This window comes from Notechis scutatus, chromosome 3 (genome assembly GCF_049901735.1).
Source record: "Notechis scutatus isolate UNSWTSFEM ecotype Mainland chromosome 3, rNotScu1.2, whole genome shotgun sequence".
Classification (NCBI taxonomy): domain Eukaryota; kingdom Metazoa; phylum Chordata; class Lepidosauria; order Squamata; family Elapidae; genus Notechis; species Notechis scutatus.
The window spans coordinates 85878427-85892847 of record NC_142011.1 but is presented as its reverse complement, the minus strand read 5'-3'; the positions used below and the strand labels follow the sequence as shown (position 1 = coordinate 85892847).

The 14421-nt window shown below is 37.9% G+C and overlaps 1 protein-coding gene across 4 annotated transcripts in view; it reads right to left on the bottom strand.

Moving 5' to 3' along the window:
• DPYD (dihydropyrimidine dehydrogenase) overlaps window positions 1–14421 on the bottom strand; it is a 679957-nt gene that overhangs the window by 22899 nt on the left and 642637 nt on the right. For all 4 annotated transcript variants that reach the window (XM_087960624.1, XM_087960625.1, XM_087960623.1 and 1 more), the window contains one exon: window positions 2795–2938. In XM_087960624.1, the coding sequence (XP_087816750.1) occupies window positions 2795–2938 (144 nt within the window). The remainder of the gene's footprint in view (window positions 1–2794; window positions 2939–14421) is intronic.

Below are 14421 nucleotides of genomic sequence, written 5' to 3'. Positions count from 1 at the left end.
GTGTTGGATCTGTCCTAAGAAACATAAAAAAAATAAGCTGAACGCAGTAGAAATAGGCTACTTAAGGAGTAATAAAATAAGAAGGAGGGTTTGATGAATGTGTATTGAATACAAAAGTGAGTGATCAATATGAAAAAAAAAAGCAGAGAGAATGAATGAAAATTGCACCGTAAACAAATTTCTGAAGGAAAGAGTGAATGGATTAGGAGAAAGGACAAAGAAAAGAAATAGAACCCACCAGAAAAAATTGGGGTTGGATGAAATTTGTGGGGAACTGAGAAGTCTAAAGAACAAAGGGGAGCATATGACTCAGTGTGGGGACATGAAAACAAGGACACTTTAAAATCAGGACAGAAAGCCAATTTAAGGTAATGGCTAAAGGCATGAGACCAGAAAGCAGAAGACCATCAGTTAGTCCTGCCTTAAGAGAGCCTGTAGAGTGATTAAGGCTACAAATTGGGAGATTGTGAGTTCTAGATTTGTCTTAGTCATGAAGTCAGCTGTTCTTGGGCCATTCACTTCCAAAATCTGGCCAAGAACACTGCAGAGATTCATGCAGGCAGTTGCCACTGACTCTAAGGTACACACAGAAAGACCCATAGGACTCCTACCTTGGGGACAAAGTCACTTGAATAATTTTGGACCATTCCCTCTCTCTGAACCCTAGGAAGAAGATAATGGCAAATCACTTCTGAAAATGTTGCCAAGAAAGTTGCAGGGACTATTTCAGGCAATCACCAAGATGAAGTCACAGAAATAAAACAGAACCAGACACATTAAGGGAGAGATCTTCTTGGAAGTTTCTGGTTGGAATGGTGGATTAGGTAAGTTGTTAGACTCATTCAGTAGAACTCTTACATTTTTTTACAATGCTATTGTAGAAGTTCAGGTTCAGGATCACTTAATACACACAGTTTATAAAATAATTAGATTTTAAAATAATTCTTCACGAGGAACAACTTCAATCAATAGGTATTACAGTAATTTCTCTACCTTATCGTGGCTCAATTTTTAAGTGATGATGGAGATAGAAAGCATATTTATTCAGAAGAATATTGAGCATTGTAAAGTCAGTGTGCTGTAATAGTTAATGTATCACATTAGGACTGGGAAGAATGATGTTCAGATTTACCTTAGCAATGGAAGCTTACTCGGTGACTATGGGCCAATTTCTCTCAATCTAACCTGTTTTACAGGACTTGTAAAAAGCAAGTGCAAATAAGCCATTTGGAAATCCTGAAGGAGAGATGGAATATAAATGTAAAAGAAAGTTGGAATGTTGGTGTTTTGAAACTATTTTCCTTGCTGTTTCATGGATTTCTTCTATTTTGGTTGTTATTTTATTGGGCTGATACTTGATTACAAATCAGCTCTTATTCTTTTAAAATTATTATTTCTTTTTTTAAAAAAATGTAAACTGTTTCTGCCCAATCTCTCCTTATAATTATTATTTCAAGAGACTATCTTTGTTCAAACTCTTGCTTACATGTTCATTTAATTGTTCAATTCTTTTTATAGCAAAAATGCAAAATATAAATGTAGTTGATTCTCTTTCTCTCTCTCTCTCTCTCTCTCTCTCTCTCTCTCCATTTGTCTTTATCTGCTCTTTCATTTCTCCTCAATATCTTTTCTCAATTCTCAGTTTCATCTGCCATGGCAAAGTTAGCCCTCAGTGAAACTGCAGGTGTTTTTCTCCCTGATGTTTTCATCAATATTTTTCCTGCAAGGAAAATAAAACTCTAAAACCCCTAAGGTGACAATGTCTTTGAAAGCACCAAGCCCTCTCAAAATAAATAAAGAACAATATTTGTTTGGTGTTTTCATGTGCAAAAAATGTTTTCATGTACACAGAGAGAAGACACAAAGATACAATGGTATCAGAAAACCATTGCTTGAAATAGCAATATTATGTAAATTACTAGCAGCTGAGAGAGGAAGTATAATGATACACAACCAGACATTGGTCATATGTCACTACTCCTTTTACAACACTGTAAAGTGTATAAGGGAAAAATGTCAAGGATCACACAACATGAAAAACCCAAGACTCACTTTCACAGGTCCATCTGAGGCCAACACACTATGCTTGTATAAATTAATCTAGCTTTCCTGAAAATACAAAGCCATACTACAGAGATATAGTTCATCTCTGCATAACTTTGATTTTGGTATTTTACTGCATGGTAGATATAAATAGCCTAATGCGAATATCAATTTCTAGTTATCTAAATAGTGGCCTAAACCACAGAAACAATGAATTTTAGTCACTTTACTCTATACATATCTACAAGCAGTCCTCAACTTAGGACCAGAACTGGAGCCAGAATTTTCACTGCTGGTAAAGTGGTTGTTAAATGAGTTCTGTTCAATTTAAAAAAAATATTTTGCTACAGTTCTTAAACAAATCACTGCAGTCGTTAAGCAAATCCAGCCCACCCCATTGGTTTTGCCTGTCGGAAGCCAGTTGGGAAGGTGGCAATCACATGATCCTGGGACATTGCAACCGTTGTAAATATGAGGCAGTTGCCAAGTACCCAAACTCTGATCTTACGACTGTGGGAATGCTGTGATGGATTGCAACTCTGAGGACCAGCCATAAGTCACTTTTCCCCCCAGTTCTGCTGTAACTTTGCACAGTCACTAAATAAATGGATCTAAGTCGAGGATTACATATATAAGATTATTGATATGCTAGCCACACACCCACAGAACAAAATACAATCATAAAAAAAATGTAAAAATGTTCTTTGGCAAAGGCTGCTCTTCCTTTATGTGAAATTTCATTTATTCTTACCTTCACGGCCAGGATGGGCTTCTTTGGAGCAAAACACTTTCTCTCAAGCTGGGAAAGGAGGCTGCTTTGTCCCTTTAGTTTCAGCTTATTTTCAGCTGTTATCTTCTTTCGTTGCTCAAGATAGGGTCCAAAGCTGGGAAGTTTCTATAAGAAATAGGAGGCATGGAATTACTGCTGCAGTCCTGGCACCCTTCTGCAAACAAAGCTGAGATCCCTATCCAGTTTTTTTAGTTGTAACATCAGGCATGTTATATTGAGGATTTGAAAGCTAAACCAATCTCTCCTTCTCTTTGTGCTTCAGGATATATTTTTTTAAATCTGTTTTTAAAGAGCCGCATATATATTTTGCTAACTAATCAAGTATCCACATTCCTTTTTAAAGTTTTTTTTTTAATTGTAAATGCTGCATGTGGAGCTGGGTTTGAGAGAAAGGTAAGGCGATCTTGTTACATCTCACAAAAGCCTAGCTGATCGACATTTTGCACAGAGAGCTGTGCTATGAACATATAGGGCTAGTCCTCCCACTTCACAAATTTAGCACTTAGGATAAAGGATTGTATCAAAGGTATTATGAGCAAGTTTCCACAATGCTAAGCTATATATTTTGACTGGACATTATACATACTTAATATATATTGCCAAATCTTATATTGTAATTCTTCCCATTGTTGTCTGTCATTTTTATAGCTCTTAGTTGACAAGAAGACATCCCTCATGGATCTCAGGCTAAAACATCAGAAGTGTTAAGATGTACTACAGATACTGTGAAGAACTCAGGAGTATTAGGATGTACTATAAGCGCTGTAGAAAATCATGTGGTCAACAGAAGATAAAATCCAGCTTGAATGAGAACAAAGCAAGAAGATCTTAGAAATGAACATGAAAGGAAATTTGCTTTTATCCATGACTAAGCTGTTAAATGGGATGTTTGTTCCATTAATGGAAAAGGGAAGACTTTTGAACTGATGAAATGCTAACAACATTTCTAGCAGCAGGTTAGAATGAAGTCAGAAGAAGATATGATTAGATATTTACATATATCTGAATCGAGAACAGATGAGAATAATGAGGCAAATGTATTCACCTGGGTCTTTCTGAAGTAACTTTTATTCTTAAACATTACACGCCACACAATGATGAGGTACAAAACATTCTTTTATAGCTGATTATAATACCCACACCAACAACACAGCAACTAAAAGATACTCTAGGTAATTAATTCCAAACAACTATAATTCCAAGTAAAGGACATCGATTTCATTTCTTAAACAGCAAACCATTCAAGGCACCTGACGGAATTTAAAAATTAGAACAGACAATGATGTCACAGTATTTGTCAAAAATGTTAAAGATGTATGTAAATTGAAAAAGAATAATAATTTTTTTTAAAAAAATTAGAACATAATGTAAAATGTTCAAAATACAATGATAAATGTTAAAATTGTGTAACAATTAAAGGCCTGCTGAAAGAGGTGTTTTTATAGATTCCCTAAACACTGAAAGCGAGAGGGATCAATCACAACTCCAAAAGAAGTGAACAGAAACAAAGGTAGAGAAATCCAGCACTTGTATGCCAGCAGAAAGGGTCTCTTACAGAAGAGGCACCTTTGAAAGGATTCTTTTGGTCTTAACAATTGGACAGATTCATCACAGGGGAAGCAGTCCCTTAAATTGTCAGGTCTTAAAGTTGTAATCCACAGATTACAACTTTAATATTCAGATAAATTCCCCGGACCATTTCTGTATTCCTTTCTTTTTGTCACCATGCTTCATTTATGTAATTTTGAAAAGATTTTCAATATATTATACTTTCCTAGTTTTAGCTACAAACCGAAGCACTACTGAGATTTTTGCATTATGCCTGCTCATGGTAAAAATATAATAGAATATAGATTGCAAGATTTGGGGTGCAGGAAGCTGGAAAGTGTAACCATGTAAAAATGATCTTATAGAACAATATGTTTGTACATTTTACACAGTACATTTCAGAGTTGGAATCTCTGAAGTTGTACATTTATAAAATTCACGTATATATAAATAAATACTTGTACAATGAAAAATGACACGTATATTTTCATATTAGCAAGAAAATGAATTCAATGGATAGACATAGAACTTGGAGAAAACCCATTTAGTTAACATTTCACTTTTCCTTCTCCTTAGAGTCACTGGATTTGCCACAAAACTTTATAAATCATGCTCTTAGATTATTTTGACATGGCAGTTAGAGGGATATAGGATCTGTTACTATAATAGCAGTAAGTTCTATACAAACTCTAGAAAGTGCTAATTTTATTCATTTCATTGTTTGACCTCACTGAACTTAATCTTTAGCCTGTGGGCTTACTTTCACATAATGCGGTAATGGAGAAGAATGCTAAATTTCAAATACTGCCAGAATGCTGATTGCAGTTTATGAACATGGCCAGTGCCCACAGATAATGACAATATGTCAACTGGATAAAGCCAGCTTCAACTCAGGAAGGTTATTATGATATTTGATCTATTAAATAGTGTTATGAATCCAAACAAGTTGTTAGCGTTGGCTTCTTCCTTGAAAATGGAACATGTTGTAGGACAACCTATCTTCTTTTTCACTATCTAGAAATATTTGACTGAACTAAGCAAGCCAAGTTACATAACAATTTAATAGTCATTTAATGCAACTCACTATCACTTTCAGGATCAAACTTGATATTTCATATTAAATATAGATTTCTTGCACTGACAAGAAGCCTACAGTATATCTAATTCCTTTCTTCTCACCCAACAGTTCACACTGAAATTTACTTTTACTGTTTATTATTAATAATTTTGTGATAATCCAAGCTAAAACTGTATTTTGCCCACAGAGTGAGAAATGAAAGTGAGTGTATGCAAAATAATTCACACATCAATGCTTCTATTGAATGAGAATCAAGTGTTCTGAAACAAATTTCTACTGCTACCTGAATTCGGTTTAAACAAAATCTCATCAATTTCTTAAAAAAGAAAAATAGAAAATAAAGTTTACGTAAGTGGAGAAATCCCAAAGAAGGAAAAATTCTATAAAATGTCCCATGCACCATACCACTATGCAATCTAAAAGCCGAGCATCAGTCTGATTTAGACAGATGTTGACAAAAAATAAGCTGTTTAGGAAGCAAAGTTTTTTCAAACAGTAATGAGGATAGGCAATATCTGTTATATCTGAAGTATATTTGAATAAGGGAACACTTAATTGTATCTAAGATTATCAGCAAATTACCAGCAGAATACTTGGTTTACGCCATTGAGCTGGAACAATCTGGAACCCTACAAATAAATCCTTGAGTGAAAGTATCAGAGTGCCTGAAATTATTTAAAATACAATCAATTGGAATGCAGTAGGGTAGGCTGATGTTATAGCATCAGCTATAAAAATATCTTCAAAAGTTCTGTAGGCTACTGGAATTCTACTATTATAAATCCTTGCTCCTTGAATTTCTCTTATCTAGTTACCTTGGCATTCTGGCTGTTTTACAGCTTACTGATTTATGTTGTGGTTCCTGTTTCTCTCACTTCATTCATGTGGTCTAGCTTTGATTTTCAGCCAGTTCACAGAGCATCCTGCCTTTGTTTGTATAACTTCAGCAGGCATTAAGTAAAATGCAAAGCACAGCGGAAGAGACCCTTAATTTTGAAATCTCTGTCACCTATTGCCATGCCTCCAAATATTTATTGCCTTTAGACTTTAAACAATTACTTTCGGATGTTTCATTACACTGCATTCAGCAACAGCTGCAGTCTAAATAAACAGGATAAATATCTTCAAAGACCATCTGATGTACTGGCAGCTATCAAAACAATTCAATTATATCTTCTTTTCAAAATGGATTAATCATATTTTCAGGAAGGTACATGAAAAGCTAGTGCCAGCCTGCTTGGAACTTTATTGGAGAAAAAAAGTGGTTGGACAGGCTGGTACCCTCAAAAACCTCTTAATGGTTGTATAATGTTATAAAACATCAGTATAGTATTTTTGTTATTATAAATAATATGTCTGTTGAGAGACAAAATGTAAGACATATGAAGTTTGGATATGCTGATCACAAAAGCAGGTAGAAGATAATAAGAATACTTAAGGATCTTTTAATGCTCATCCTGCTGTATAAGAAATGGTTGTGCAAAGTAGATGAATCCCTTATTGCATATAGTGAAGTTATAGTCACTAGCAGAAGCAAGATCCATATCAGGAAATTAATGGTCCATAGCTCAGCTTTGTTAACCAATATAGTATGTACAGTATGTGAACTTATGTTATTCATTAGTATTCACAATACTTTTGATGAGAAGCTATCCGGATAGAGAAAGGTCAAATTTCAATAGCAATAAGGTCATCTTCTTAGGATAACCTTCAGACCTCTAAGAAGGCATTTCTAGAATTGGAAGCCTTTGTATTCATTATTGTAACACTAACAGAAGTTGTATCATATGAAACTATCCAACATCAAATGGGGTAGACCACTTCATCAATTTGGTTTAAGAACCATCCTACAGCATGACACTCATCTCTCCTTTCATCCAAAGGCAAATCTTTTGCACTACGCTTCCAACAAACAACCTTGTAAGTGAGGAACTGTGCAAATCTCCTGTAATGGTTTGATTTTTGTTTTAGTATTTCTCAAGGGTTTCATTCACTGATGAATCTGTCCTCACTGGATAAGCTAAATCCTGTTCATTTAAAGATAGCCATATCTATCAGTTGAGCTGTTTCTATCAAGATATAAAAAGCATTAGACTGTCAATAGAGAACTCACAACATAATGAATCAACAATGAAACATTAAGCCAGCAAAGCTTTAAGGTGAATAAGTTGGTTCTGGTTATAATTTATTCACAGATCAATCTAAATTCAATTGAGCATATTATGAACTAGGGATTGGCTACCTAATAGAGATAGCTGAGCAATACCTTAATTTTCAAATTACTGTAATTTCTTATATGTCTGCCCTCCAATATTTATTATATTAAAAGAAGAGGACAATAATATGACCAATACTAGAGTTTGCTACTATTCTGATATAAAATAACGAACTGAAGAAATCTTGCTCTGAGTACGCAAATACTAAAAATTATTAACATTATCAACATTTATTAATTATATCCATTATGACAAATATATACACCAAAATATTTCTGTGCAGTAGTCTGTATGGATATATTTGTATATAAAAGGAACAGAGACATGCAATAAGCATATTGTATCAAGGACTATTGCAGATTCCAAAAGGAAAGAAAATACAATTCTAAGCAGTAGCATATATTAAGAATATTTGTGATATTTCCTTTTCTTTACCTCCTAATACTAACTTCTATGGCTTGAACATACGCCAGATAACCTTTTGAAAAAAAGAATGCTATTGGCATCTTAAAACATTTGCCCTTTTTGTTGTTTTAAATAATAGTCATTCAGTGCATAGAATCAGTTCTTCCGCCTGATCTTCTGAAATGTCACAGCTTAAAAAAACAGGTGTTCCCACATTGCTTTCTTTGTTTTTTGTTTTTATTCCTTTCAAGAAATACTTTTACAAAAATAGTTTTCCGAGCATGAAAATTAAAACCAAATTTTAAAAAAACCCAATGTTTTTCACTCAATCTTTTATTAATAAATTCTCTCTCTGTATTTTTCTCTGCTCATTTCTATCCCTAATGGGAAAAACCTCTTTGGCCTTCCAAACACATTTTATACATGCACATCCCACTTGGGAATTAAAAAGAATTCCACTATGAATCTACCATGGTGAAAAGAATTTCACTGATTCATTTCATTCCCAGAGGATGAACGCTAATCAGAATAAAATCCAGCTTGCTATTCAGCTCCTTGGTCTAACCAGAGATACTAAGGAAGAAATATTTCCCCCGCTGTCAGCAGGGAGGCTTTTAAAAAGTTAAAGTGACAAGAAATACCCAGCCTCCCAATTATTAATCATTTATTACATTTTAGAAAGAAAGGGCAACTTCTTATGGAGTCCCTGATCCACTTTGGGAAACATTTTCTACATTTTTCGTAAACAAATGGTTCAAGAAACCCTCCAAATTTTCCAGACAAAAATCTATTTGCAAAAGGAGCAGAAAAACAGAGCAGATCTTATTCTGGTCCATTTATCTCTAACCTCATTTAGCTTTTAAAGTCATTATAAATAGAAGTATGGTCATGATACAATATAGGCAATACATTTATTAAGATGTCGTCTGACTAGTTCAAGGAACTGACCAATGAATTGCTCACTGGATTTTGTAGATAAGAACATTAGAAGCAAAATGGGAAGACCTGCCCTAGTGGAATATCTGTAGGCATTCTGACTGAACATCAGTGAAATTCCCCTAGAGGGTGTGCATGCATTATATTTTGCCTACTGAACATCTGTGGAAACTCAAAAGAATTTTTTTTTAAAAAAAAAAAAACCAAAGCTACATCCCCAACTACCTAAATCTGGTAATATAGTGAAATGCAATGGGAAAGGTCTTGCACAGACTCACTTTATAGCTGAACAATAAGGAATGTGGCCTTCCTCCGTGAAGAAAATGTGTACATATTATTGATGATCTCACATTCATTCCTTGGTTGTTTTACTTGAATAGGAATCTCTAAACAGTGACTTCAACTGATAGCTTGAAAAAAATCAGTGGCAGTTTTATTAACCATACCACCTGCCTCTTTTCCTTTGCTTTCTTATTTTAGTTGTTTATTTGTTTGTTTAATTTCCCATTTTCATTATTTTTATAAAAAAACTCAAAGGTACGAACAATATCTAATAGATCTTTTTCATCCTATTTTCCTCACAGTAACAACCCTGTGAGGTGAGTTGGGCTGAGAAAGACTGACGAGCCCAAAGTCACCCAGTAGACTTTCATGCCTAAGGCAGGGCTAGAATTCACAGTCCCCTGGTTTCTAGTTTGTAGTCACCTTTGAAACATGAAAAAAACATGAGTGAATATTTTTTTGTGTGGCAGAACACGCGCATTTGGGGTTCTAAAGATGACTTCTTTGGTATATCTATTATAAGACCTTCATCAAACACATTCATAACACACACACACACACACACACACACACACACACACACACACACACACACACACACACATATATATATATATATATATATATATATATATATATATACATATATATATATATATATATATATATATATATATATATATATATATATATATATATATATATATATATATATATATATATGTTTCTTAAGTTTTAGCGGTACTTACATGTATGGCATTCAGCTTTGTTGGTATTTTCCCACGTCATAGTAGTGGTGCTTTTAAAGTTGCTGAAACGTTGCTACAACTTTAAAAGCACCACTACTATGACGTGGGAAAATAATTCGAACTAAGCTGAATGCCATACATGTAAGTACCCACTAAAACTTAAGAATATATATATATACACATATACACATACACACACACACACACACACACACACACACACACACACACAAGAACAGGACCTAAATAGTGTTATGTTCATTTACTTGATGAACAAAAGGAATGAGATGAAGTTGGGAAGTGCAAGCAATGGAAAGATTTCTACTTCATGAACATCTGGCCACCTGTCATTTTATAGACAATAGAATTTCATATGAACAAAGAGATTTGAATTTATCAGGAATTCCTTCAGTAAAGAATGTGTTGAATTTAGATTGCAAACCTGTGGAAAATACACAAAACTAACTCCCTCCTGAATTCAATAGATTTACTTCTGAGTAAATACGTGTGAGATTTGCAATGCACATGATCTTCTTTCTGTGATTTCCATATATTACCATATTCATGACACTGTGAAATGAAAGACACTCCACTTACTCTCTAACTGGAACATAAAAAAGAAATTAAACACTGGCAAGCACTTTGTCTTCAGTTTGTTGGGCATATATGAGAAAAGAGCTTCCCACCCATTTATGTAAATGAAATTCTGACAGTTTAGCAGACTAAGTTGTAGCAAAGATGACAGCATCCTGTCTATTAATAAACACCTAACATACTAACAAATGCTTCTACTTTTCACTTTTTCTAAACACTCATTCTGGAAAAAAAAGTGCTATGCTGGCAAAGCTTGTATAAATAGCAACTAGGTTCTTAGGGTAGTTTAACAAGTAGGGCTTGCAATGTTTTTTTCATGCAGAATGTAAACAAAAGGAAAAAAAGCTGAATACTGATTTGACCTTATGGATTTGGTTACATAAATACCCCATCTTTCACTTAGGTACTAAAGATAGTACATATAATGTTAAGTTTGGAGAATAATGGAGACCAGACATCTGACCAGTGACTTCAACTCTTTAATAATAGTAAATAGAACAGAACAGAGCAAGGCTATGGGCAGCAGCAACCCTTTTATAGGGGTAGCTGCTACCTTATTAACCAATGACATGTGCAACAAGTTCAAACTAATAACCAATGAGAAGTGTCAAAATAGTGGCCAATCAGGGACTAGTTATGGACCAATCCCTAGTTGTTGTATAAGGACCAATCAGGTGTGCAGGTTTCCAAACCTTGATTTGCATTTATGCTAGTAACTTTTATTGATTCACAACACCCCTCCCCCTTGGGTTCCGTTTGAGGGGAGCTGTAATAAAATCCTCAAGATAGACAGGCCGTTTGGTCTGTCTGGATGATTTCCGTGGCTCCACCGGTTTTGGTCTAAGGTCTGGTTCCGGTGGAGCGTTTGGATGATCTTTATTAAATTATGTTTCGCTGCACGGTGATTCTGTGCTGCTTTCACTGTGGTTGTCTCCGCTACTCCGTGTTTCTTCGGGGTTTTGCAGTTCGGTTTCCCCGTATTAAAGTTCCCTGAAAAAGTCAACTCCCTCCCGCTTCAAGTTCCGGTGTTTCGCTGGGCCGTAGGGTTTCCGTTGGCCTGCTATTTGTCATATCAAAGTCAATTTCCTCGATATTTCCTCCCCCTTGAGATGGTGAACCTGGGGAGTCATGGGCGCTGGTTGGTAATCTCGATCGGAGTTGGTCTATGTGGCGTTTCCACACCCTCCCATCGTCTGTTAGCAGGCGGTAAGATCTAGGCCCGGTAAGGTGGGTAACGGTTGCGGGTATCCATAACGGGTCGCCGGAAAAGTTTTTGGCAAAGATTAAATGGCCTACCTTAAATTCCCGGCATTTGCTGCTGGAGCCGAAGGGCTTTTCCGGTGCGAATGCGGGGTGGAGCCGGTCAAGGTGCGATCGTAGTTTAAGAAGTTCAGCGGGCGTTTTGTTGGTCACGCTGTGGGGCGTGATGTGCTGCAACAAGAGAATTCGATTGATTTTCTCATCGATGTTGCCAAATTCCATTTTGTGAAGGGTCTTTTTACAAATTGTACCATGCGTTCTGCACGTCCATTCGCCGCAGGATGCGCGGGCGAGGTTAGCGCATGGCGGATGCCCCGATCAGCAAGATATTGTTCAAAGGGTAATGCAGTAAACTGTGGGCCGTTGTCCGAGACCAACACGTCCGGAAACCCGTGTGTGGCAAATAGTCTGTTTAATTTATTGATAACTGAGTCCGTTGTAGTTGTGTTCATTCGATGGAACTCGAGTCAATTTGAATAGGCGTCGACAGTAATAAGGAAAGTGTGTCCTTTGGTAGGTCCCGCAAATTCTTAGTGACCCATCAGGCTTGATAGGCGTCACTATAGGGGTTTCCCAATGGGCGTGGTCGGTGGGCTCCAGCACGCCCTGCGCTATTAGCTTATCGAGTTGTTCGTCGATTTTAGGCTTCAAGGCGAACGGCACCCGACGCGGCTTAAGGCGGATGGGTGCTACCTCAGGGTTCAAGTTAAACGAGATCGGGGTCCCCTTGTACTTGCCTAGTCCGTTCGCAAACGTCTTGGAATTCTTGCACGAGTGCTTCCTCCCAATCGCTGCTCTCGGCCCGGTGGACTCGGCTACAGTGATTCCGAGCGGCCTGAACCATTGAAGGCCTAAAAGACTAGGCCTGTTGCGGTCCACGACAGTCAGTGGTAGTGCGAGGGTGCGGTCCTTGAAAGAGACCTGGAATCTGCGGGACCCAACGACGGGAATTCGGTTACCCTGATAGTCTTTGAGTATAACCCTTTGAGGGTTAAGGTCTTGGCGGCGAATTGTTGGAATGAGCTGTTGGAGCGTTTTCCACGACACCATCGAGAGGGAAGATCCCGAGTCCACCTCCATCACACATGGTTTGTTTTCGATGGCGACCTTTACCGGATTTTCCGGCATCAAGGGATGTAGCGTGGCCTATGGTGATTGTTTGGTGGGTCTCTTCCCGCCTGGTTTCTTCACGCCTGATGGAAGTGGTGGACGGTTTGTTTCTGTAGGAGTGATTTCCCCATTGGTGGTTCAGTTTTTCTCGGTGTGTGCCGAAGAATCCGGAAGACTGGCATTCGGCCTGTCGGGGTTTGGAGTTTTGTTTGCTTCTGCAAACCTTTGCGATGTGACCTCGTTTCCCGCAAATGCGGCAGAGTGCGTCTAGGAATTTGCAGCTGGATCGTGGGTGATTCGCCCCACATCCTGCACACGGTCGGGATGAGGGTTGTGTGAACTGGTCTCGTTCCGTTCGGAGTCGGTTGACCTCTTCCTCATCGCTTTCTGATGGGGATTCTAGGTCTTCGTGGTGAGTCGACACCAGGTGTCTCTCTGAGCGGCGAGGTATCTTTGGCGAGTTGACGTGGCGGTGCGTTGGTGCGGCGCATTCGGGCTGCCGACTTCTTGGTCGCCTCCGCTGCCGTGGCTTCTTTAAGGGCATCGGTGAGGCTGATGTCCCCCTTAGCCATAATTTTGCTCTGGATCGTGCCGTCTTCTAGGCCCAGAACCAGGCGGTCCCGGAGGGCTTCTTCTAAGTCGGAGAATCCGCAGAGGCCTCCAAGGTTGCGGAGGTCCGCGATGTAATTGGCAAGGCTTTCGCCCTTCCGTTGGTCCCTCTGGTAATATTCATGTCTTCTGACTAAGGTTGGCATGGTGGGCGCGTAGTGAGCCCGTAGTAAAGGCTCGAGGACGTCCCAGTCCATCTCTTTTACTTCGGCTGGCTTGGCAAGTGATTTTGCCATTTTAAACACGGTAGGGCCGCAGTGAGTTAGAAAGATAGCTCTTTTTTTGCCGGTTGTTGCATCTTTCAAATTGTTGGTCTCCAGAAACATCTGGAACCTATCCATGTACGATTCCCAGTCTTCGGTTTCTGGGTTGAATGGAGCGGGTGGTACGGCACCGCTGGCCATGTTGCCGTTGATGGTGCGTGTTCGACCACGTGCTCTGTTGGTTGCTCTGTAACTCAGTCAGCTCTTCGGTCTCCGTATCCCACCTTCGTCGCCAGTGTTAAGTTTGGAGAATAATGGAGACCAGACATCTGACCAGTGACTTCAACTCTTTAATAATAGTAAATAGAACAGAACAGAGCAAGGCTATGGGCAGCAGCAACCCTTTTATAGGGTTAGCTGCTACCTTATTAACCAATGACATGTGCAACAAGTTCAAACTAATAACCAATGAGAAGTGTCAAAATAGTGGCCAATCAGGGACTAGTTATGGACCAATCCCTAGTTGTTGTATAAGGACCAATCAGGTGTGCAGGTTTCCAAACCTTGATTTGCATTTATGCTAGTAACTTTTATTGAT